The sequence below is a fragment of the Lemur catta genome, chromosome 1 (genome assembly GCF_020740605.2).
Source record: "Lemur catta isolate mLemCat1 chromosome 1, mLemCat1.pri, whole genome shotgun sequence".
Taxonomy (NCBI): domain Eukaryota; kingdom Metazoa; phylum Chordata; class Mammalia; order Primates; family Lemuridae; genus Lemur; species Lemur catta.
The window spans coordinates 124,859,391-124,887,137 of record NC_059128.1 but is presented as its reverse complement, the minus strand read 5'-3'; the positions used below and the strand labels follow the sequence as shown (position 1 = coordinate 124,887,137).

The 27,747-nt window shown below is 36.8% G+C and overlaps 1 protein-coding gene across 5 annotated transcripts in view; it reads right to left on the bottom strand.

Moving 5' to 3' along the window:
• The window catches only part of MPP7 (MAGUK p55 scaffold protein 7), a 210,289-nt gene that overhangs the window by 145,094 nt on the left and 37,448 nt on the right, over nt 1–27,747 (bottom strand). For 2 of the 5 annotated variants that reach the window (XM_045533127.1, XM_045533155.1), the window contains exons 1-2: nt 26,716–26,820; nt 3,997–4,141 (exon numbers count right to left, since the gene is read on the bottom strand). In XM_045533127.1, the coding sequence (XP_045389083.1) occupies nt 3,997–4,033 (37 nt within the window). In that variant the 5' untranslated portion in view covers nt 4,034–4,141; nt 26,716–26,820. Of the gene's footprint in view, nt 1–3,996; nt 4,142–9,839; nt 9,930–26,715; nt 26,821–27,747 lie in introns of those variants that run through there. The other 3 variants (XM_045533134.1, XM_045533150.1, XM_045533142.1) reach the window with 2 other exon arrangements.

The following is a 27,747-nucleotide window of genomic DNA, read 5'->3' as shown; positions in this document are numbered from 1 at the left end:
CCCCCACAAACACATAACCCCACTCTCTTCATGAGAAAAACAGCAGACAAATATCAATAGAGGGGAATCCTACAATATACCTGACCAACACTCCTCAAAACTGTCAAGGCCACCAAAATCAAAGAAAGGCTTAGAAACCGTCATAGCCCACAGGAGCTTAATGAGATATGACAACTAACTGTGATGTGGTACCCTGAAAGAGATCCTGGAATAAAAAGGGGGGGGGGGCGAAATTGAGGAAATATGTATAAAGTATAGACTTTTGTTAATGATTACATATCAATATTGGTTTGCCAACTGACATGACTTTACCATACCATGTAAGATGTTAGTAACACAGGAAACTAGGCATGAGGTATACTGGAATTCTCTGTATGGTTTCCATAACTTTTCTGTAATTCTAAAATGGCTCTGAAGAAACAGTCCATTAAAAAAATGTTCAAATGAGATCAACAGATCATCATAGCCAAGAAGGAGATCCCAGAAAGTATGTGACGCTGGAATACGTTAGAAGGGATACTGCAAATCTATATGGAAAGAACGAACTGAAGAATAAGTGATCCCAGACCACAACCAGTGGTTTATGTGGAAAAATAAAATAAAATTAGATTAGATTACTGTCTCACTCCACATACAAACTACAGTTGGATTAAAATCTCAAATGTATAAAAACAAATCTTTAAAATTATTAGAAGAAAATCTTAGAGAATTTTAGAGAGTATCTTCACCATCTTGGGATAGGAAAGACCTTCGTAAGCAGAAGAGAAAAAGCATTAGCCTCATAGATAACATGGATTTGATTATAAAAAAGTTTTCAACTTCTATAGAAGAAGTGAAACTATTTAAGGGGAGAAAAAAAAACAAATGATGGACCAGAAGTGTTAGAAGAAATGGCGTTCAACCTAAAATGGCCCAAAGAATTAATATACAAAATACAAATGAAGAAATTCTACAAATGAATTAAAAAATGATAAACCAACACAAAAACAGGGAAAGGATGTGAACAGATAAATTACAGAGGAATGAATGGCAAATAAGCAAATGGAAACATGCTCCATGCGAATGCACACTTAGCACTTAAGATACCATATTTTTCCTATCAGGTTAGTAAAAATTATAAAGACTGATAATATTGAAATTGGGGGAAAGGATCTCTAATGCACTGTCCACGCTCTGGTTAATGTTTGACAGCTAGACACAGTGACTCATGCCTATAATCCTAGCACTCTGAGAGGCTGAGGCCGGAGGATCACTTGAGGTCAGGAGTTTGAGGCCAGCCTGAGCAAGAAAGTTGCAAAACCAGGGTTTCATTAATAGTAGTAGTTCACTAAATTGTGATACTATGGAAAACTATGCATTTGTTTAAAAAAATGAAGTAAATATATAGACGTATGTAGGGATAGGTAGATATACAGATATACATGTATAAACACACAAAGGGCACACACTGTTGTACATATACCATGGAAATACCTCTCCAAGACATATTGCTTGGCATAGGAAAAAGTTATAGAATAAACTAGGTATAATAAGATCTATGATTAAAAAGGAAAAAAAGACTCAAAACAATGTATTTATGTACATACATATGTAAGTATTTCATGTGCAGAATACTCTTTGAAGGCTACTGATCAAACTGAGAAAGAAATGAGATGGAGGAAGGGGAATGTTTTTACGTATTATCTGTATAATTAAATTTTTTTTTCTTTTACTTTCTGGGCTGCAGTGAGTCGGGTGCCTTTCTCCTGCTACACGAGCCTCTGACCTTCAGTTCTACTCTCTAAATCCATTTCCCTGGAGACCTGACAGTGGGGCATCAACGATATTGCTAAGCAACGCTGCTTATGGGAAAAACGAGCCCTGACTGGTCAACTGCTCTGGACTGGGAGGAACTAAGAGAGAACTATAAACATCTGACACCTACCTATACCATACTTTCGGGCTTCCACAAATGCAGTAACTCTTGGAACAGGCATGTCTTCTGTGCCTGACTCATACTTTGTGGGGACATAAGGTCAAAGAATTTCGCAAAACAAAGTGTCAGTAAGATAGGCACTTTAGATTTGAACTAAGTGAGCCAGCTATGTGTGGGAAAGCCCTTGCTAAATCCTAAATAGCCTATGCTATTTTTCATGACTAACACCTAAACTGCCTTATAAACTATAAAATACTCTGTTTTAATCATCCTTCGAGTTATTTGTATGCAACAATATTTCGCATTCAATTAAACTATACCGTTTTGGGTGAACAGCAAGGTTTAAAAGGCATTCATTACACAACTGTAGTAAATTTATGGTTCAAATAAATTTTATCTATAATTTCCCAAACCACTATGGAAAGTTAAATCACTCATTTTTATATAGTAGAACACAATGTGGGACTATATAAAAACTAAAAAGACGAAAAAAATTTTTTCCAAAGGAGCTGGCTTCCAAGTTTAAGTCTTGAGAAAGAAAAATTTTATATAATTTAACAATCAAAACTTCTTCCTGACAAAAGCTAATCCTCAGTGTAAATCACAGTGGAAAAAAAAAATCATTCTTGATGAATAAAAATGAGACAGAACTTGCCAGAATGTATGTATGGATATGCCTGAAATAGCAAAGAATGATACTTGCTAATAGTGCAAATGAAAATGCCAAGGTAACATTAATGGAAGACAAAATTAAATTTGCAATTCAGCTTTTTTGACATTATGGGGCCAGTAACTGTAATGTCCAGTCTGAGCAGCAGCTGGGCAAAGGGCAGTCCCAGCCAACTTCAGTCAGGGCGGCGCAACACCCAGAGAGTACCTTTCTGTCATTCTGCCACCCTTCTTTCGAGGGGTGATAAGCTGCCTGGCACAGGCCCCAACCCCAGTCACAGTAATAATTCTTAGAGGCTTCCAAGACCCTACACTTAAAAAAAACATTGATCCTGGGAACCCCAGAACAGGACCTCATAGGGCATCCACCACAACCACCCCCACCTCCTGAACCCATTCAGAGAGAGGAGGAACTGGATTTTACATGGATATGTAAGCATGTGTGTTCTTTCCCTTTCTTAGGAATATTTATTCTATTAATATATATCTCTAAGTCCTACAACTAATAATAAGGTTAAATATGTTTGTTAGTTAGTGTTAATTGAATCCCTTAATGACATATATGAATTTCGGGATACTTTTTACCTTTGGTAACAGGAACAAAGAAAATGGAGAAATGGGGTAGGGATGTTTCAGTCCTTAAAGGGAAAAAAAGAGAGAGACGTGCGAAGCAGGTGTGGCCAAAAGTTCCTATCTGTTTTCGAGTCTGTGTGAAGGGTGCTATGGGTATCATCGTATTTGCTGTACTTTTCTACATGTTTAAAATACTTAGTTTTTTTTAATTAAATGCATGGCATTATTCCAAAAGCAAGGCGGTAGGAGAGTATTGGCATGAGTCATCACTACCTGGAGAAAGAAACAGTCAGTCAACATCCTCTTAGTTACTTTTATCTAGAAAGACACATTCTGAGTTGGGGTTTTTTTGGTTTTTTTTTTTTTTTTTCTGAGACAGAGTCTCACTTTGTTGCCCTGGCTAGAGAGAGTGAGTGCTGTGGCATCAGCCTAGCTCACAGCAACCTCTAACTCCTGGGCTTAAGCGATCCTCCTGCCTCAGCCTACCGAGTAGCTGGGACTACAGGCATGCGCCACCATGCCTGGCTAATTTTTTCTATATATAGTTTTAGTTGTCCAGATAATTTATTTCTATTTTTTAGGAGAGACGGGGTCTCGCTCTTGCTCAGGCTGGTCTCGAACTCCTGACCTCGAGCGATCCACCCGCCTCGGCCTCCCAGAGGGCTAGGATTACAGGCGTGAGCCACCGCGCCCGGCCCTGAGTTGGTTTTATGCTCCCCGTGTTGGTTACAGAAAAACAAGCAGGACCTGCTGACACTCACTTAAAGCAGTGCTGTGTTTCACTGTGAGCAAGATTTCAGTGAGGATGGAAGGGAAACTGCCCCGTTGGGATCACATACCTGTGTCACTACCAGATCCCGTTGACAAAGCCGGCATGGTGCAGGATACAGGCTGGGACGCCGCCCTCAGAAAGCCGCAGGGAATTCCAGTCAAACGGCCTGCAGCCACGTGTCTAACAAGATTTATGTATCTTGTGAGCTGTTTCTAGAAAGAAAAGAAACACTTCTATTTAAAAAGGAAAAAGGGGGAATATCAGTAAATTACAACATTCTGTAACCAACTCAAAATTCTTATTTCAACACATTATCAGAGAGATCACGATGCTTTAGAATTTTTTCTACGGACTACATGCCAATATTAAGTATAAAAGTTTCTGATTTGGGTGAGACATTTCTAATTGAAAACATGAATGTTCTCCATGCATGTGGAAAGGCTTCCTTAAAGATTTTTACATTTGGGTTGGGGAACACTGATTGAATACATGAAAAACTTTAAGAAGCCTCTGTAAGTCATTCCATTCCAAACTTCCTTCCCTCTGTTACCAGAATTCTCAGCTATATTCTAACTGTAGAATGTAGATTATACAAATTGTCAGAAATTTATAACTAATTAGATTTTTAAAAAGAGCTCATCCTAATATGACAACTGCAGTTCTCCTCCTACAGACCGCAAATAACTTGAAAGAGTATTCACTAGAGTTGAAGGAAGATGCTATTATAGATTTACAGAGTGTTACTAACTTAAGCTAAACTAAACAATCCAAGCTAACACATGTAAGTAAATTATTTTAGTAAAAACTAAGCTTTGAGGTATCTGAGAAAATATCAACATTTTTTCAATAACTAATGTTTATCCCAAAATAAATAGCAAAGTCAGTATCGTATAGTATACCAGCTAAGAGCAAGTGCTTTAGAGTTTGACTTAATCTCTAATCCTGCCAGCTCCATGATCTTGGAAAAGTTATTTAATCTTATTAAGTCTTAACTTCCTTATATGCAAATGGGGACAACGGTAATTTAGAACTAATTAAATATGCTAAGGTATACAACACAGTGTCTGGTACACGGTAAATATACAATAAATGCTGGCTATTATGACTAGGGTTTTTTTAATTCAGGTAATGAGAGTATAAAATGAAAACATAAATGAAAATAGCACGATCAAAATTTACGTTGGCCTAACACTTAGGAGGAGGCCATGTGGTTTCAATTTGTATCGCTGCTGCCTAATAACGGAAAATGCCTCCATTAACATTTTTGTAGGAATCAGAAGAACCACACAATGTGTTTAAGTTCATTTTTAATGCATTTTCCCCAATTCTCTATAGAGCAAATTCAGTAATTTGAAGGCTTATTTTAACATATATTAATGATAAGAAAAAAAAGACAATGTAAATAGTAAAAAACCTGGCTCACATCACTTAAAACCTTCAAGTTGCTGATTCATATTATAAAGAAAAATAAGCTTGCCAAATTTTACTTGAAAAAACTCCAAACTTTAAGATTCTATTAAACCTTTCTAAATTAGCTTTTTAATTGTCAAAGTGAAAGTTAGTATAAAAAAATCATCATCAAATAGACTATCTTGAATTTAGCTTTATATTATTACAAAGCCTGACACAGTTAAAACATGTATATAAATTCACATAGAAGTCCTAATTAAAACTGAGGACAATTATTCCAAATCCAAAAAAATATATACCTCACTAAGCTAAAAATGAAAAAATGATATAGGCAAGGTTTCATTAATGCCCACCTCTGAAGCCATTTTCCCCAATAATTTTAAAAGACAACTTTGCTTTGCTTTCATAAATTATTCTATCAGGGTTAAGATTAAACTACATGAAAATGTCCCGTATATAAAACAAGGCTAAAAATTAAGCAATTCAAACACAAAGTCAAAAACAGACCATATATAATTTAAAGAATGCATTCAATTACTAGACTTTTGCTGATAGAAAAAAAGGAAAACTGGTTAAAATCTGTAAAATGTATGCACACACATTTGTACCATTAGAGTAATATATATTTATGTGTTTAGGTAGGTACTCATCGTATATATGTATGCATGTATGTAACTTAAGCTCTTCATGCTATGAGAAAAGTCATAATTTATATGGCAAAATTGCATAGAGACACACACACAAAATACAATCTATACCATGCAATCTACCACTTTCTTCATGGCTTAAAAAATTTACATTTCACTTCTGTAAACCACATATCCCATGTAATAGGCCAAATTATGCTTATATCAAACAAAAATTAAAATTGATTATCATGTGGAACATTCACAATCCACTAACGTTTAAGAAGACCTTACATTCTATACTCTTTTGAGCTGATATTGCTGCTGTATATATCTACCATATACAAAAGGCCTTAGTATTTCTCATTTTTTATTTCATAATGATTATTCAGCACTAAATTACTCCAAAGCCCATGTTATTTACTACACAGTAATTATCTTCTCAGAACATATACAAGTATATGAATTTAAAAAATGTTTTGATAGAATCCTAACCAGTAAAATACTTAATATTTTGTGAAACGAAGTAGAGTTGCTGGGTTTAACTTCTAAACTGCGTTAAATTTTTGTAGTAATGATGTTATTTTCTTTGGCTAAATTTATTGAAAATGCTTTGGAATTTGTCAGAAACCAGCCATAATTATTACTGACTGTTGTATGGAATCAATTTACTACAACACAAAAATACCTGCTGTTACAGTATGTCCTGAGAGGGATTACTGAATATTCTTAAATTGAAGTTCAATCCATCTTTCCATAAAAAAGAGAAAAATCCAAACGCCAGGAACATAACAGCAGTATCAAGTGCACCTGAAGCATTTACAATACCCAATAGCACTATTACAACCTTCCTTTAAAAAGGCTTATTTTTGAAATTTCATTATTCCAGTTGTAGCTTGCTTCTATATATCACACTGTATCAGGTTCCTCTGGCATCGATCATGTGGAAACAGTGAAATATGTGAAGGTCTATGATCTTACAATGTTCAATTTCTGCCCGCCCAGGGTAATCCTTAATGCTCCTGTGGCACTCATGACATCTAGTGGTCAGACACAGAAGTGCATGTGTTTGGAGCCACCAGGTTTTTTTTTTTTAGCTTTCAGTAAAGCAAAAATTGACTTAATCCCACTGAGTGAAATAGTCATCAGGAAAATTTTTTATTAATGTGAACACACACAGTTAATGCAGATGAACAAGAAATCAAGTAGTCTGCACACACATTTCCTCTCTATTTGGGTAAGTGTTCAGGAATATAAAAACTTTTAACTGTTTATACTATTTAACTATTAATACTTAATAATTATATTAGTAGCCTACCCTTTCAAAAGATAATAACTGTGCTCAGTAATCCAACTGTAGATTATTTCATCAGATAAAAATACTCTAAAGTTATATTTTTAAAATCTAACACAGCAAGGAGATAAATAGGAGTAAATTTCTTTTATAAACCTAATATCACAGATTTTTTTTTAAAGAGCTCAATCTGAAAGATTCATCACATGGAAGGCAAGCAGCAGACTGATATCTGTTAACGTTATTTGAACCTTCATAAATTATAATTGTAAGAATATAAAGGAGAAACACACAGCCAAGTGGCATAAATCTGCTTACAGAAGATGGTATTTATACCTTTTATACCAGCAATTCTCAAAGTATGATCCACACACCCTTAGTGGTCTTCAAGACCCTTTCAGAGGGGCTCACAGGGTCAAACTATTTGCGTAAAAATACTGACATGTTATCTTCCATTTCCACTGAGGGTGAAAAGCAGCAGTTGTGGTCTGTAAAACCACTGGCACCTGAGCACAAATCAACACACTGGCACCGAGCTGAGCTATCCACCACGATATTCTCCACTGCCAAGCACTCTCACTCAGAGGAGGAGGATGAGAAAAGGTCCACTTTAGAATATCCTTAATGAAGTCGTAAAAAGTAATAAGTAATTGACTCTTGAGTACCCATCTTTTTAACGTTCTGTGTGATGAGATGAGAAGTACACATAAAGTACAGTGCTGTACACAACGCAAAGGCCATCTCAAAAAAATACCTGTGCGATGATTTGAGTTGTGAACTGAACTAGGCGCTTTTGTCATGGAGCACCATGTTTACTTAAAAGAACAACCAAAAGACAAACTATGGTTATTCAAGCTTGGGTATGCAGCAAATATTTTCTTGAAACTGAATGAAGTGAGTCTGTGACTTCAGGGGAAATGACGAATAGTATGTGTTGCTCATGATGAAACATGAACTTCCAAGCAAAAATTAGAATTTTACAAAACTGGCATCCACTACAGGCTGTCCTCTCTTTGCATGGTAAGGTGCCATGTTAACCAAAACACATGCATGCTGGAAACAGGCTCCACTTTGCAGAGGTCTATCAGCTTCCCAGTACCCAAAGGCTCTTCTGAGAAGATCAACAGTGTATTAACAAATGATCCATATTGTGTCAATATTTGCAAGATCTGTGTGATTTAATGAACCAATATTTTCCAATTTTCTTGTAACATATTAGACAATCATGCAAGAATATGATTCATTCAAAGCTCAGGACAGACCAACGAATATAAAGTTCCAAAATAATAATTTTATTTACATATTTTCAGATTCTACACTACAACTCACCTTTAAGAAACTGCCATACATCTTGGTGTATTAGCAAAGAATAGAAACTGCCATACATCTTGGTGTATTAGCAAAGAATATCCACAAGTAACTGAACAAGCTATTAAAATATTCCTCCCTTTTCCAACTACAGATCTGTGTGAGGTCGAATTTTCTTCATAGCCTTCAAGAAAATATACAGCAACAAACTAAAAGTAGACATAGATATGAGAATATAACTGTCTCCTGTTGAGTGAAGAATTAAAGAAATGTGCAACTCACTGATGTTTTTGTTTTCGGAAAGTTATTTTTCATAAAAATGTTATTTATGTTAACATGTAACAAGTTTAATATTGCTATGTTTAAATGAATTCAGATAATTTTATCTAAGTTTTAATTTCTAATATGTTCAATATTGTTTAATATAACCCACATAATCAAAACTCTTTAGAATCTTCAATAATTTTTAAGAGTCTAAAAAGATCTGGAGAACAAAAATGTTGAGAATTGCTACTCCATGCCAAGGTTTGGCAAACATTTTCTTTAAAGGGCCAGATAGCAAACACTTTAGGCTTTGTGGTCCATATGGTCTCTGTCTCAACATAAACAGTATGTACATGACTGTGTTCCCATTAAATTTTATATCCAGAAACGGCAGAAGGCCCAGGTTTGTGGACCACTATTCTATATCCTTATATCCTATCTGCTAGTGACTTAAGGATCTAAAAGTAGCATCCTTTCCAGTAACGTTTTAATTGGCTATTTAAATATTCAAAGAAAGAAAGTTCAAAAACCCATTTCTTTTTGTTGTGTAAAACTATATGCAAAATAACAGATATGGAATTTTTAAAGATGCAGTTCTCAATCATAAACAAAATCACATTCCAATGTTGGCTGTTCCAAGTATTTTAGACTCTGTCACTATACATAAAGAATTTTAAAATAGGCTTAGAACCGGCAAAGTGTTAGAACACTGTATGTAATAAAATATGCTTTCTATAGCCAAAACCAAAAAAAAAAAAAATATTCCTAGCTTTCAAGAAAAAAGGAAAGAGAAATATCAAAGCAACAGAAAAGAATCCCACTGAAACAATTCTAGAAACCTTTAAAGACTTAAGAGAGGAAACAAGAGAACATGCTGGTTTATAATCCCCAGGTTAAGAGACCCAGGCTTAAAGGATGCTAAGAAAGTCTTCTGGGAGCCCTGGACCACTGGCCAGGAAGGGGCATGAGCCATGGGAGCTTTGGGACGGCCCACAGTGCCACACTCACCACTCAACTGCCCCTTCTCCGGAAGCACAGGTGTCATGAGTGAACTGGCCCTCGCAGGCAGTGCCCTCACTCCAGACTGCCCAAACCATCCACAATGAGTGCACCACAACTCCAGGTCTCTCCTCAGACTCCCTGCAAGCAGAACTCACAGTGGTCACTGTGCTGTTCACATCGCCACCTCCTCACAGTGGGACATTTCTCTGAAGATGACCTTTTTCTGTTACATTTGTTTTCTACCACCTACTACTAAAAAGTTTTAGTGAATTCTTCACGATTAGACCATTAACGTGCTTTTTTTTTTTTTTTAAACCCACTTTTTTTGCTCTGTGGCTCTTTCCTCTAATTTCTGGGGACAGGGAAGAATGATACAACTTCTTCTTTACATTTTCCTTGACTAATTCTCAATCCCAGAGCCCTCTATGCATTCCCCTGGCATTCCCCTAGGTCCTCTCTATTGGAAAAACCAATCTTGTAATCATTTTTTGTAATTAAGGTACACTGATATATTAATGATTTTATATTTTTTATTCAACTTATGTCCTCCACTAGATTCCTTGACAACGGAACCCATTTCATCATAAATCCCTAAAAACAACATAATGGTCCCTGTTTAGAAGTATTGCTATAGGTGAACTCCAACCTTCCAAAAGCTTTCTTTCCCTTCTGGGTCAGAGTCACCACATTATTTTACTTGTGCGGAGGCAACACCGACTAAAAATGAGAGCGCAGATTTTGAATTAGACAGGCCTGAGATCACACCCCAGCTCTGCCTTATTGGATCCATGATCCTGGGCAAGCCACTCAAAGAAATGAGATTAAATGAAATGACAAAAGTAAAACATCTGACCCATACAGTAGCCAATCAGCAGATGACAGCTTTTATTTACACTGCTCAGTGCTGTTTTCATCACTCTCTCTCTCTCACTTCCTCTAATCTAACAAACTTTTAGTGGTCCTATAATAAAAAGAATACACGCTTTGGTAGGAGAAAGACCAGAGTTTAAAATCTGATTCTACCACTTACTACATGCACAATTTACAGGTATGAAACCTTGGGAAACCACATAAAATAACAATAATGTTAGTGATAGCTAACACTGAGTATGCACAATTTCCCAGACATCAGGCTAAAAACTCAACGTGCATTGTTCCATTTAATCCCCACAGTAATACTATTATGTAAGCACTATCATCATGTCTTACAGACAGATGAGGGAACTGAATTTTAAGTGATGTGCCCTAAACCCTCAGCTTGAAGGAATTCTAATATTGGTATGTAGGGATTCAATGCTCACGCTGTTAATCATACTGCATTTCTCAGCTATCAAATGGAAACAGTATCTACACCTCATTTATTTCTTGTGATGGCTAAATGAAACAACTTAACCAAAGCCCTGGGAACACACCAGATGCTCAATGTTAGCTCCCTTTCCCTCAACCTTTCCCCTAATATCCTTGTTTTACTTTTTTCTGCTTATTTGCAAATCAGAAAACTGCCCACTTCGTATCCACATCCTCCAGCTTGCTCTTATATATAGTCACCTTACATTGTGCCTTCTCTGATATATTCAAAATATCTGGTAGGTTCAGAAACAATATTCTCAGCCCTCAATCCCCTGATCACCAATACTTAGGTCTAGAAGACAGCTACAAAATCCACAGGCTGTAAAAGCGACAGACATTTCTAAAATCTACAGTAATATCTTGCATGGTATCCAGAGACACTGTCCCTCTACATTTTATACAGTTATAGTAAATAATAAGAGTCTGTTAGAAGCTTAAAAACAATCCAAACTCTACTGAACCTTGTTAGCAAAATGTCAGCAGAGCATTACCCACAAGTCATAGTAATTTCAAAAATAGCATGAGAGGTCTAAAAATAAATCAGCCAACAAAGCAAGTTTTATTAAAATTATGTATCACTTCTTATTCAAATTAACATGCATAAAAATAGGATAAATCTATGTTTATTAAACAGCCACATGATATTAAATTTTAATAGAGTTGCCAAGAATAAAGCCCTTTACCAATAAAATGTCTTATTATAACACAGTTCTGATTATTGTGCAGGCACAGTAAAATATCAGGTGACATACCCCAGCAACGACTGGAGTTAAAAAACTAAATGTGGGCCAGGTGCAGTGGCTCACACCTGTAATCCCAGCACTCTGGGAGGTCGAGATGGGAGGATCACTTCAGGCCAGGAGTTTGAGACCAGCCTGAGCAACATGGTGAGACCCCTGTCTCTACAAAAAATAAAAAAAATTAGCCAGGCGTGGTGGCGACACCTGTAATCCCAGCTAATGGAGATGCTGAGACACGAAGATCACAGGAGTTTGAGGTTGCAGGGAGCTATAATCATGCCACTGCACTCTAGCTCGGGCAAGAGACAGATCCTGCCTCAAAACAAAACCAAAAACAAAACACTAAATGTGTACAGGGAGAGACATCAGCAAGAAGGTAGAATGAAAGCTCCAGGCCCTCATTCTCCCATGAAGACACTGACTTAACAACAATATACAGACCAAATTGTCTCTGTAAGAACTCCAGAAACCAATGAAATGTTGCAATACCCAGGCAAGCAAAAGCTAACAAGAGCCACATCAAAGCAGATAACAAAGTTCATTGCCTTTTGCCCACCTCAGCTCCTCCCCACCCCCAGTGCAATATGGAGTAATTAGGAAGAAAATGTCCAACTCTCAGCTTCTCTCTGAAGAGGGAAAGAGAAGAGGGGAACATTTATCCAATGATCTGGCTAGTGGGGAGGCTGTCTGAGGGACTGACTTGGAGCCCTGATGGGAAGAAGGCATAATTTGGGTACCAGACTGGGGACTGCTGAGGACAAAGGAGAACACAAGGGCTTGTTACAGCATCAGTGAGACTGCAGTCCTGCAGACAGACGCCATAGGAGGAAGAGATTACCACATGGACTTCTGAGAAGAAAGCAAGAGCAGGGCTCATTACCTGGGCCTCATTACCTGGCATCTGCACAAGCCCAGAGAACACGCATCCTCAGAGAAGGTTTGAGAGGCCTGCAGAATCTCCATCTGGAGTGAATGGGAAAGGTCTTCTCCTGTATGAAGACACCCCATAAAGATGGGGAGAGGGGTCTCTCTTTTCAAATGTTCAAATCTCAACAAAAGAACACAAGGCATCAAAGAAATAGGGAAACATAGTCCAATCAATAGAGCAAAATACAGCACCAGAAATCAACCCTAAAGAAAAGGAGATCTACAGATTATCTCACAAAGAATTCCAAATTAACCATCTTAAAGATGCTCAATGAGCTAAAATAAAACACAAACAGACAACAAAGTCAGGAAAATGATACATGAACAAAATGACAATAGCAACAGAGAAATAGAAACTATTAAAAGAAAACAAACAGAAACTTTGGAGCTTAAAAAAATAACGCAAGTGAAAAAAACACAAGAGAGACACAACAACAAACATGATAAAGCAGAAAAAAGTCAGTGACCTTGAAGACAGATCATGTGACATTATCAAGTCGGAGGAGAAAATGCTGGCAAGAATGAAGAACCTAAGGGACACCCTCAAGCAGAACAATATATGCATTATGCAAGCTCAAGAAGAAGAAAAAGACAGAGTTTATTCAAAGGAATAACAGCAGAAAATTTCTCAAATTTGAAGGGAAAAATGAATATACAAACTCAAGCTTAGCAAGCTTTCACTAGGGTAAATCCAAAGAAACCCACACTGACACATTATAATCAAACTGTCAAAAGTCACAAAGAGAATCTTGAAAACAGCAAAAGTGACTCATCAGGTACAAGGAAGCTTCCACAGATTATCAGCCAGATTTCTCAACAGAAACCTCGCAGGTTGGAAGGCAATGGGATGATATATTCAAAGTGGTGAAAAGAAAAAAAAACTGCCAACCAAGAAGAGTATGTCTGATAAAACTATTCTTCAAAATGAAGGAGAAATAAAGACTTTCTCAGAGAAACAAAAGCTGAGGGAGTTAGTTGTCACTAGATCTGTCCCACCAGAAATGCTAAAGGGAGTCCTTCAGGTCAAAACAAAAAGTCACTAAATAGCAACATGAAACCACATGAAAATATAAAAATCTCTGGTAAAGGTAAATATATGAACAAATATAAAATCCAGTAGTAGTATTGTAATGGTATATAAGTTACTTCTAAGTCTTTCATAAATTTCAGCAGACAAAAGCATAAAAATATAACTGTTAATCTATGCTAATGGATGCACAATATAAAAGGATGTAATTTGTGATACCAGTAACATAAATGGGGGAAGTAGAACTGTAAAGGGCAGAGTTTTTATATGTGATCAAAGTTAAGATGCCAACAGAGTAAAATATATTGTAACTATAAGAGGTTTTATGTAATCTCCATGGTAACCATGAAGAAAATACCCACAGAAGATATACAAGAGGTACTGATAAGGGAATCAAAGTCTATCAGTACAAAAAAAATCAATAAAACACAAAGGCAAGCAGTAAGAGAGGAAAAGTGGGACAAAAAACTACAAGACATACAGAAAACAATTAATAAAATGACAATAATAGGCAATCCCCATCAGTAAATGCAAATGGATTAAACTCCCCATTCAAAAGGCATAGATTAGTTGAAATAAAAGAAACAAAACCCAACTATATTCTGTCTACGAGAGAATCACTTTAAATCTAGGGACACACATAGGCTGAAAATGAAAGGATGGAAAAAAGAAATGGCAATCAGAAGAAATCAGGGTAGCCACACTAATATCAGATAAAATAGACCTGAAACAAACAAACAAACAAACAAAAAAAAAACCTGTCACAAAAGACAAAGAATATTATACAATGATAAAAAGTTCAATTAATACACATGGAAGATATGACAATTATAAATATCTATGCACCTACTAATAGTAACAGAAATCCTAAGTATATAAAGCAAACACTGACAGAATTGAAGGCAGAAACAGACAGCAACACAATAATAGTGGGAAACTTCAATACTCCACTTACAATGATGGACAGAACAACAAGATAGAAGATCAGCAGGGAAAGAGAGGGCTTTCACAACACTATAAACCAATGGAACCTAACATATACATACAGAGAACTTCACCCAAAACCAAAAGAATATACATTTTTCTCAAAAGCACATCAAACATTTTTCATAACTGTCCACATGTTAGGCCACAAAACAAGTCTTAACAAATTTAAGAAGACTGAAATCATACCAAGTATCTTTTCTGACTACAATGGAATGAAACTAGATATCAAGAGCAGAAGGAAAACTGGAAAATCTACAAATATGGGGGAAGTAAACAACACATGCTTAAAAAACCAATGGGTCAAAGAAGAAATCACAAGGGAAATTAGAAACATCCTGAGACAAATGAAAATGAAAGCATAACATACAAAATTTACTGCTGTGAAAACAGAGCTAAGAGGGAAGTTTAAAGCTGCAAACACTTACATTTAAAGTAAGAGAATGATTTCAAATCGACAAGCTAACTTTATACCTCAAAAAACTAGAAAAAGAAAAAGTTAGCAGGAAGAAGAAAATAATAAAGATTAGAGCAGAAATAAACAAAATAGAAAAGAGGAAAACAATAGGAAAAACAATTAAAAAAACCAAGAGTTGTTTTTTTGAAAACATTAACAAAATTGACATACCCTTAACTTAGATAAAGTAAAAAAGAAAGACTAAAATAACTAAAATTAAAAATGAACAAGGGCACAGGACAACTGATATGACAGACATAATAAGGATTATAAGAGAATACTATGAACAATCATACACCAAGTCAGATAACCTAGAAGTAATGGATAAATTCCTAGAAACATACAACCTACCAAGCTGAATCATGAATAAAAAAATCAGAACAGATCCATAACTAATAAAGAAACTGACTCAGTGATTTAAAAAGAAAAAAAAAAATTCCAAAAGAAGAAAAGCATAGGACCAGATGACTTCATTGCAGAATTCTACTAAGCTTTTAGAGAAGAATTAACATCAATCCTGCTCAAACTCTTGAAAAAAACTTGAAGAGGAGGGAACATTTCCAAGCTCATTTTATGAGGCCAGAATCACCCTAATACCAAAGTCAGACACTACAAAAAAACAGAACCACAGACCAATATCCCTGATGAATAGTAATTCAAAAATCCTCCAAAAAAAAAAAAAAACTAGGAAACCAAATTCAACATTATACACTATGACCAAGCGGGATTTATTGCTGGAAAGCAAAGATGGTTCAGCATGTAAAAACAAAATGGATCAATGTAATACACCACATTAACAGAGTGAAGGAAAAAAAAAATGATCATACCAATTAATAAGGAAAAAGCACTTGACAAAATTTAAAACCCTTTCATGATAAAAACACTTAACAAACTGGAATAGAAGAAAACTACTTCAACATAATAAAAGTCATATGTGAAAAGCCGAAAGCTAACATCATACTCAATGATGAAAGACTAAAAGCTTTTCTTCTAAGATCAGGGACAAGGCAAGGTTGCCCACTCTCACCACTTCTGTTCAACATGGTACTGGAAGTCCTACCCATAACAATTAGGCAAGAAAAAGAAATACAAGGCATCCAAATGAAAAGGAAGAGATAAAATTATCCCTAATTGCAGATGACATGATCTCATATATAGAAAAACTTACAGATTCTACCAAAAAAAAAAAAAAAAAAAAACCTGTTAAAACTAATAAACTTGGCAAAATTGCAGGATACAAAATCTTACAAAAATGACAAAATCAGTTGCATTTCTATATACAATGAACGATCCTAAAAGGAAATTGAGAAAAGAAACCTATTTACAATAGCATCAAAAAGAATAAAATACTCAGGAATAAACTTAACCAAAGAGGCAAAAGATCTATAAACTATAAAACAATGCTGACAGAAATTAAAGAAGACGCAAATAAATGGAAAGACATACCACATTCATGGATTGGAAGACATAATATTGTTAAAATATCCATACTACTCAAATTGATCCAAAGATTCAATATAATCCCTATCTAAATCCCAATAACATTTTTTTGCAGAAACAGAAACAAATCACCCTAAAATTCATGGAATCTCAAGGGACTCTGAATAGCCAAAGCAATCTTGAAAGTGAACAAACCTTGATTTTCAAACATATTACAAAGCTGCAGTAATAAAAACAGTATGATACTTGCATAAAGACATATAGATCAACAGAACTGAAGAAAAAGGACAGAAACCAGCCCTAAACCAAATAATCTTTAACAAAGATGTCAAGATTGCTCACAGTCTCTTTGATAAATAGTGTTGGAAAAACTGGATATCATATGCAAAAGAATGTTAGGCCCTTACTTTATACCATTTACAAAAATTAACACAAAATGGAATAAAAACTAAACATCAGACCTAAAACTATAAAACTCCTAGAAGAAAACATAGAGGGAAAGTCCAATGACATCAGATTTGACAATGATTTCTTAACTATGACACCAAAAACAGACAGCAAAAGCAAAAATAGATTATGACAAACTTAGAAAATTATGAGCATCTAAGGAAATAATTAACAAGGGAACCTACAGAATGGGAGAAAATATTTCCAAATCTTATATCTGATAAGAAATTAATATCCAACAATATATAAAAAATTCCTACAATTCAACAATTTAAAAACTCGGCTCAAAGTGAATAGACATTTCTCCAAAGAAAATATACAAGTAACCAGCAAGCATACAAAAATATCCTCAACATCACTAATCATTAGAAAAATTCAAATCAAAACCACAATGAGGTATCTCCACACACCCATTAGGATGGGTACTACCAAAAAAAAAAAAAACCTCAGAAAATAACAGGTGTTGGCAAGGATGTGGAGAAGTTGGAACCTCGTGTATGCTGGTGGGAATGTAAAATAGTGCAGCCACTATGGAAGCTTCTCAAAAAATTAAAAACAGAATTACCCTATGACCTAGCAATCCCACTTCTGTATATGTATCGCCAACAAAATTGAAAGCAGGAACTCAAAGACATATTTGTACACCCATATTCACCGCAGCATTATTCACAATAGCCAAGCGGTGGAAGGAAATAAAATGTCTGTTGAGAGAAGAATGGATAAACAACATGTAGTATATACATACAATGGAATATTATTCAGCCTTTAAAAAGAAGGAAATAAACCAGTCACCAAAAGACAAATACTGCGTGGTTCCATTTATATGTGGTATCTAAAGCAGTCAAACTAATAAAAACAGAAAGTAGAATAATGGTTGCTAGGAGGAAGTAATGGGTTGTAGTTTAATGGGTACCGAGTTTTGGTTTTGCAAATGTAAAAGTTCCGGAGATCTGCTGCGCAACAGATGAGAATATAATGAACTGTACACTAAAAAATTAAAATGGTAAAATTTTTTGTTTTTTACCACAATTTTTAAAAATGAGTATAACAAGACAAACTAAGAAAGAAATGACTATAAACTGTTAGTAACCGAAATGACTATAAACTATTAGTAACCACAACAGTTGCCAAAAAATATAGGAAGTAGCTCTCAGAGTTTGGAAAACTTAATTCTAACAACAAGCAAACTGATTTACAGAACGGTTACAAACACGAGACAGCCTATACAGCATACCATGTACAGTAGCCCTGGAACTCAAGTATGAAACATATAAATCACTGTTGTATTTAAACTCACACTTTGCCAGAGGAAAGGGACTAACACCAGGTGATTAAGCTATAAATTTAGGGTATAAGAAATAGTTTTAATCATCACTACCAATTATGAATGACAACCCAATTGCTATACAAAAGTATATAATGTAGGGAACCTGACCACATTTGTTTATTTTTGAAATTTTTCTAATTGTGGTTAGACAATGGTGCTACCCAACAATATTTCTGCAACTTCTCCCTTCCAGGCACAGGGGAGAATTGTACGTCCTCATCTCCTTGAAGTTACTTGAGGTCTTACGGCTTGCCTTGGCCAATAAAGAGAAAGTGATAGGTTTTCACTTCTAGAAAGATGCATTTAAAAGCCAGCGGAGGACTCTACATCCCCCTTCCCAAGCTGTCTAATGTTCCAGACAATGGCACTTCTATCAGTTCGGGTCCTTGACAGGGAGCAAGAGTATGGCACCAACATGTGATGAATGTGCAGCATGAACAAGGAATGAACATTTGTTGTTGGGGTTGTTTGCTACTGAAGCCCTCAGTAAGCACACAGCAAGCCCAGTGTAACTCTGCAAAAACCAACAGTATGATTTTTAAATAACATACATCATTTAGTCTAAGTCCTTACATTGTTATTTCCTGGGTACAAATGAGTATTATGTGATTCAACACAACAGTTCCTAAAAATCTGGTCTACTAGAAACATCTGTAATAAATTTGGATATGTATAAACACAATTTCATGTGTTCAATGATTGGCAACAGAAATCATGCAAGTTGTCTAGTTTTGTCAACACTAAAGAAGTAAACTAAATGTAACACACAATGGTTGTGTTAAAGCGTATTTTTATATATATATATATATATATATATATTTACATATATATATATATTTTAAGCTATCCTAGACAGTGATACATAAAAGAAAATATGTAACCCAAAAGCCTTCTCCATATATAATGTAACCCAAAAGTACCGTTCATATGTAACACAAACAACTTTATACTAAGTTAGGTTTTTCTCCATGGTGGTCTATCTTTACACTGCTAAAGGAAATCCTCGGTCCCCTGTGTGTGAGCTTATATCCATGTTTCCTGTCTTCTAACACACTCATCTATTTTGATGATTTCCAAAGCTAAGAACAAACTGGGATAAGCCCTTCAAATAACAACTCAAAACTCTAATGTTACACTGTGGAGAAAAGCAGTGACTCCCGTATTAAGTAGAAGAGAAGTTATTCTGTATTGGACCTTTATGCATTAAATAGCAGAGAATCTCATATTTGAAGTCAGTTATACACAAGAGAAGCTTTAAAAGTATTGCATTGTTCGTATACCTTTTAATACCATTTTCTTCAATAACCTCAATATTTAAACTTCATTAATATTAGTTGCTGGAATCTATTGACTATACTTTGCAAATTTCTAATTTGCATGTCCTAACTCTGAACAGAGTATTTTAGTTTCCAGGATGAAACAAATGAATAGAAAAGGGAAAAGTTACATTTCCAAAGTTTTATGTGAAGATGGAACAAAAAATAAGTTGCTAAGGAAAGTAACACGTCAGTCATTGTCCAAAAACTACAGGAAACGTTTACACAAAAGAACATTTCACAGAACTATGCAAAGCCTCTTAGTGAACTAGACATACTCTCTTACACTAACATACCCTGAATTAATACAACCTAATAAGGAGAAACTCACTTTATGATCACTTTAATGTCAAGAAATCTGAGGGTTAGAAGAGGAACCTGAGTGGGGGAAAAAAGGCATGTTGGGCCAGAAAGAAATGTAAAGACCACACCGAAGCCAGCTGCAGGCCCCCTCCCATCCACACGGCTGCGAGAGCAGACAGCCGACATGCGAATGGTGCCAGCGCTGAGCAGGAGGCTCTGCGCGCTGGCACAGCCGACGTGGTTCAGGTTCCCGTGTTTCCCCACATGCCATCTCCTCAGTGGGGTTTCCCTGACCTCCCTTTCTAAAGACTCCACACACACAGCCTCCCCACTCAGCGCTTCCTGTTTGTGCTTATCACACTCTCACACGCTGTGTCTATTTCACTCATCTGTCCTCTCTCCTACTGGAATACAGTCATGTGCCACACAACAACGTTTTGGTAAACACCACACCATGTGTACACCAGTGGTCCCATAAAATTATAACATATTTTTACTGTACCTTTTCTATATTTAGCTATGTTTAAATACACACCTACCATTGTGTTTCAACTGCCTGCAGTATTCAGTACAGAGACACACTGTACAGGTCTGTAGCCTACGAGTAGTGGGCTGGACCATACTGCCTGGGTGTGCAGTAGGCTAGACCATCTAGGTGTGTGTAAGTACACTCTATGGTGTTCACACAATGATGAAGTCCTCCACGGACACATTTCTCAGAACGTAGCCCTGGCGTTAAGTGACACATGACTGTATAAATAAACCACAAGAAGGCAGGGACTTTTGTCTGCGTTGTTCCCTGCTGAATTCCTGGTAACTTAGAACAGTGCTCACCATAATAACGGACTAATAATAATAAACATACATTATTTGCAGAATGAATGAAAAATGAATGAGTAAATATTACAACCCCTACCAATTTGAGCTTTGATAATGTTAAATATTTTATGTATATTATATATATTAGGCTTCTGTTCACCCTCCTCCTAGTTCTCCCGCCCAGAGGAGGAAGACTGCAGAAATGTTTACTAGACCAAAGGCCCAGTAGGCAAATTCTCAGCTAACTAGAGGTACTACAAGGTCAGCATCAACGCCCAGTCCCCTTTGGCATCTCCTGCTCCTCTCCTGGAGTGTGTGCACCGTGCTAGCGCTGGTCAGCTTGCCGGCTGCTCTCTCGCCACTGCACGTGGGTTGGATCACACTTGGCTCACTGTGTACCTCCTTTCTCACACCAACATTTCCTGAACTGGGCTTCTGCTGTGATAAAAGGGCCTGGCCCCTCCTCCCTGTAATCAGCCTTCCCTTCTCTCCTCCCACGGAGAAGCCCCGCACAGGCATTGCCTTAGCCAAGAACAACGTCCTCTTCAACTTTTGGGCATATTTGAATTTTTCTCCAATCAAAAAAGTGTCCTAAATTTTTTTTAAGTTTTGATTTAAAACTTAATATCATTTACTATATATCCATCTCCTGAAAGTCTCAAAAGGGTTGCAGATGGAAACGATTATATAACCACAAATTAATAATAGTAAACTCAAGCCTGTGTAGTTCTTTTCTTGGATGTAATGAAACCCATTACCTATACTGACCTGATTTTATCTTCCTAAACATCGCTCTCCTAACTTCCTTTATTTTGGGGATGTAAGGTACTGATATCTGCAATTTACTCACAAATATTTCAGCAGGGTGTAGAGAGGGAGAGAGAACCTGTGACAAAATGTTCTCAGTTTCTGGATCTAAGGTGGACATGTGGGTATTCATTGTATTATCTTTCTACCTTTCTGTATGTCTTAAAATTTTTAAGATAAAAAGTTTTTTGAAAGAACAGAATCTCTGTATCTCCCAGCCTCTTGTATAATACCTCGGAGCTACGTATCTCCCCGACAACCTAATCAGCCCACTTGGCAAATGCAGTGATGCTCACGTTGGTCTGTCCCCACCTTCACCTACCCACACAATGCTGCCAGCAGCATCTTTCTGAGATACTTATATGATCGTCTGACCACTCTAAATAAAACTAGCTGATGATCCAACTGCACTTCCAGGGTAAAGTTTAAATTCCTTAAAATGAGACATGCTCTCAGTCCTTTCTCATTTCTTTCTTTGTAAAACTCACACCAACATCCTCTCTCAAGTTTTCTATAGAACTACAACACTGTGCTATTTCATGCCTCCTGTGTATCTGCTCATGCTAGTTCCTGCTTCTAAGCATGGGTGTAATTACATGCATGTTACCACACAACCTAATGACAAGTGTGAGCAAAAAGCACCATCACAAGGCCAGGAGCGGTGGCTCATGCCTGTAATCCTTGCACTCTGGGAGGCCGAGGTGGGAGAATCGTTTGAGCTGAGGAATTCAAGACCAGCCTGTGCAAAAGTGAGACCCTGTCTCTACTAAAAAAATAGAAAGAAATTAGCTGGACAACTAAAAATATATAGAAAAAAATTAGCCGGGCAGGGTGGCACATGCCTGTAGTCCCAGCTACTCAGGAGGTTGAGGCAGGAGGATCCCTTGAGCCCAGGAGTTTGAGGTTGCTGTGAGCTAGGCTGAAGCCACGGCACTTTAGCCTGGGCAACAGAGCAAGACTCTGTCTCCAAACAAAAGCACCATCACAGCAAATACCGTTGACAACAAAGTCTGAACCAGAAATTCATACATTCTCTTTTTCAAACCTGTAGATGACTATTCAGCAATTCCTTTCAAAATCAGCAGAGGGTGCCATAATTTTATTTTTAAAAGAAAAATTAAAGATGTTAACAAAAGCAACTTTCACAGCTCTAAAAAATATATTTCTAATAAAAAAGAAATGTGAAAGGGAAAATAAACATACAATATTGACTTGATTTGAACAAATGTCATTTTATTTTAATTTAAAAAAGAACTACATAATAATACTTCAAAATTCTCACTATATCTATACTCTCTGAACCAACAATTTAACTTGTAGGGATGTAGCCTAAGAAATACACAAGTATTTGCAACAATGAGGCAATCAATTTATGCTAAAATAGACCAGAAAAATGTTCAAGTTTTTTTTTTTTTTTTTGAGACAGTGTCTTGCTCTGTTGCCCAGGCTAGAGTGCCGTGGCGTCAGCACAGCTCACAGCAACCTCAAACTCCTGGGCTCGAGCAATCCTTCTGCCTCAGCCTCCCGTGTAGCTGGGACTACAGGCATGCACCACCATGCCCGGCTAATTTTTTCTATATATTTTTAGTTGTCCAGCTAATTTCTTTCTATTTTTAGTAGAGATGGGGTCTCACTCTTGCTGAGGCTGATCTTGAACTCCTGACCTTGAGCGATCCTCCCTCCTTGGCCTCCCAGAGTGCTAGGATTACAGGCGTGAGCCACTGCACCCGGCCTTCAAGTTTTTAATAAAAGTATCTTCACTGCAGAGTTACTACTTCACTCACATATCAGTGTAGAACTGACTCATGCACAGATATTTTGACTTCATTATGCCTGTACCAACACATGACGCCTCATTCCCTTTTGCCTCTTTAATTCAAACTTTTGCCATTTTTCACTTTTGGGCCTTCTGGTCTATACTTTCCTAAGCTAGTTCCTGGTCTGTTTTTAGTTTTGCTCTTGCAGTTTCAGGAAGGCACTGACAACTAGCAGTTGACCACATTGGAGAGGGGACAACAGACCTCAGATTATCTGGTACTGTCAAAATTAATTTTTTTTTCATTTTGTGACTTAACTTATACATTGCTTAGAGTTAGCAAATGATTATCAAACTCCTATGGATTTGCACAGTACTATGCACATGGATTTGCATAGTACAGGGGTGTAACAGAAAATACTAAACTATAAACATCCTAGATTTCATTACCTAAAAATAAATTCCACTTCTAAATTTCTGAATCTATGAGTCTAGATTTTATTCAGTGGTTTTACTCAGTAACTTCAGGAATTCAAGTAAACTGGGGCCTGTCACACTCAGAATATTCGGAAGCAGGGCATTCTCCTCTATTAACTGTAATCACTGCTAGATTTCTTCCTTATCTGAAAGGAAGGAGAGATGCGACTGGACAAGAATGGAATCACCAGAGTACCCAGGAATTTATTCAGCTTTCTTGGGGGTGTAACACCCGGATAGTCCTCAAGCCCGCGTTGTAACGGGAGGAAGCTGGCATCAGCTCTCATGCATTTAGTCTCCCCCGTGAGGTTCCCCATTTTCTAGAACATCTGCTACCAGTCACTGTTTCTTCAGTAAGTAAAAAGGTAAGAAATATGCCTACGTCTAATATCAAACAGGCATCAAAAGGCAACCAGGTAAAAACTTTTTTCCCTCATCTTGGCAAATCAACTCTTAATAGTGGAAATTCAACAGACTCTACGGACTGTTTGAAATTTGAAACTATTTAAGTAATATCAACCAAGGAATAATCTCCTGATAATAAAAGCTTCCATTTCTGACATCCACGTCCGGCAGAAACTCCCACTCACCTACCAGCTGCAAGTTTGTTCAGTGTTTCCTGGAAAGGGTCTCTTCTCATCTGCATTCCTTTAAAGATCAGAATAGATTTTTTGGTAAAATAAGCTGGCAAGATAAGGAGAAATGCCAAGTGGAGCTGCTAGCCAAAAATGGACAGGTGAGTTTAAGACCAGGATTATAGAGTTTTGAAGGCCGCTGGGAAAGCTCCAGTGTCACCCAGACAAACGTGACAGAGAAAAGAAGCCTGTAAAACATGAGGACTCTGGCTTCTCTGCAGCCTAAGAAACAGGGCCAGACTCGAGGGCTGGATTAACCAGAGGAAAGACAATAAATGTGCGCTCCTTATCACTTGATAGGCCTGTATTAAGATTTATAATGAAAATTCTCTTCCTTAATTTTTACACATTACACAAGGTGAACCAAGTAGTTGTTTCTTGATTGTTCAAAACATCATTTCCCGATTATTAAACAGAGATACTTTTCCTTTATCTACTTCTACATGAATTATCTTCAGACGCGCTATAATCTCCTTGAATTAAGAAAATGAGACAATGTTTCACAAAGATTCTTCTTACTCTCCCCTAAACCATTTGAGAGCATTTCTAAAACCATTACTTTCACAAACTCTAGCCAAGACTGCTAGGAAAAAAACCACAGCTACACAAGTTCTGAAAATCTTGTTAAATGTGTCTTGTAGTCCAAGGGCTGTGTTTCTTTGTCCTAATCCCTGAAGAGCAAACTGCCATGGAAAGGAATAAGAAAGAAAAAGGGCCAATAAAAATAAAACGTTATCATTCTGAAAGCATTATTGTAACAAACATTTTGATGAGTGAGGGATTACATGAAATCATTTGGCTTCCATTCTTACGCATTAATTTGGCATAGGTATGGCAAATGCAACTCTTAAAACAGTACTGAGTTATCCACAGTTAATAGTTTGATCATATCTTTTTTTAATATCAAGGATTCCAAGATTTGCTAGACCTTAAATACTAAATAAAAAGGGAGACTAAATATAATTACTTAAAACCTACCCAACAGAATTATCCTAAGTGTAAATTTTAAGTATTACACAGATGACCATAAAACAGATTTATCTCAAAACAAAAACTTGGGCAGATTATATTTAACTGAGTAATTATGCTATCTATGCTCTGGCTACATCTCGCAGTCACAAGGCTACGAAGGGCTGGGAGGAAAAACAAGGTGAAACTTGCCATCTTACTCATCCCCAGTGCGTGCTGGCTGCAGACCAAGCTGTCCTGCCCCAACACACAAACAACTTAATGATGACCTCAGGGAGAGCACATGAATTTATGCAACAAAGAAACCTGCAAAACATTACGGGGAAATCTACTAAGGCCCCACGTGGACGTGACTGCCGTGTCTTATAGATGGAATAATGGTGGTGGAGGAGGAAGATTTCAATAGGAAGCTGTAATCAAATAATAAATGTGAATTTGTTGCAAAATGGAAACTAGAAATTATTGAATTTTTAGCATTTTCCCCCTTTTGCTCTTTAAATTTTTTTGTCCTCATTCTAATATAGTACAAAGATATTCTGGGGGGAAAAAGTACAGAAAAGGGACAGGAACTCATGGATTTCTTAATTCTACAAATTTACTACTGAAGATTTTTTCCCTAGTCAATTTTAACAAACTAACAAAATTCCCATCACAAGCCCAATGGAGTACGTGTTGGGTTCTAGGAATGCTCTCGGATCTGTAGGTTGAACAACTATGAATATCTCCAGTAGTCATTAGTTTGCAAAGAAGCACAGAGAGGTGAAAAGATCATAAACACGGCCTTCAAGTACAAGTAAGTTTACTTCTTTTCAGATGAGAGAAATATAACCCTATATAAATCATCCTTCAGAGTTTATGAAAGACCCTGAAAATGCAAGTATCTGAGAGACAGGCTTGGTCAATGTTCTCTGGTCTGACAAGTAGAACTGTGCCTACCTAAGGTCAATAGTACATCAGGACTATGAAGAGGGAAATTCTGGAACATGGAACTTGGGGAGGGCATGTCTCGACGGGGAGGACATGAGGGCAGTGGGGACTCAAGCAGAGAGAGCAGGTACCAAGGTTAAACGCTGTGACCCTAACACTTCCTATATGACTGACCTCTGCAGATGCTGCAGCGAAACCATCCAGACTGCTGTCTTGCAGGCTACTTCCACCAACTCCGAACACCCACACAGCCTCCCAAGTTTTTCGTCAGCTTTCTAAAAAAAAAAGCCTATTAATTCTAAGGATTCTATTAACAGACAAAATACATCCCAAGAGAAATACTCTTTAGTCAAAATTCTACTCCTAGGAATTTTCACTACAGACATACGGGTACAAATACATAGATGCAAGAAAACTTACTAAGCATCACTAACGACAGAAAACAAAAGTAATGGCCTAACATATCCATCAATCAGGCAAGGGTTTAAAAACCTGAATGGAAAGTGAAACAGGGAGGGTAGCTGAGAGATATAAAATGATGCTAAATTTTTAGATTATATTCTACGTACTTTCCTATTTCACAATGAGTATTTGTTCAAGTCCTATGTATATAATTTAAGACAGAGAAAAATCATTCACACTATTGCCATCTTTTTTTTGTTTTGGAAACAGAGTCTCATTTTGTTGCCTGGCATGAGTGCAGTGGTGTGATCACAGCTCATGGCACCCTCAAATTCCTGGGCTCCAGTGATCCTCCTGCCTCAGCATCCTGAGTAGCTGGGACTACAGGCACGTGGCACCACACCTGGCTAACTTTTTAAATTTTTTGTAGAGAAGGGATCTTGCTATGTTGCTCAGGCTGGTCTCGGACCTCCACCTCAAGCGATCTTCCTGCCTCAGCCTCCCAAAGTGCTGGGATTACAGGTGTGAGGCACCACCCAGCCTCCCCGGGTTTGTTTGTTTGTTTTTTAACTCTAAAATATATCAATTCAACAAAGTTAAACAGAAACAGCTATGTATCAATCATCTAAATCAGTAGTTCCCAAACTTTTGGTCATTCATATATCACCCTCATGATTTTTTACACCACATTAAAAAAAACTACCTTTTTACTAAATTTTTGTTTCTTAGAGGGTTCTTTTTTTTTTTTTTTTTTTTTTTTGAGACAGAGTCTCACTCTGTTGCCCAGGCTAGAGTGCTGTGGCA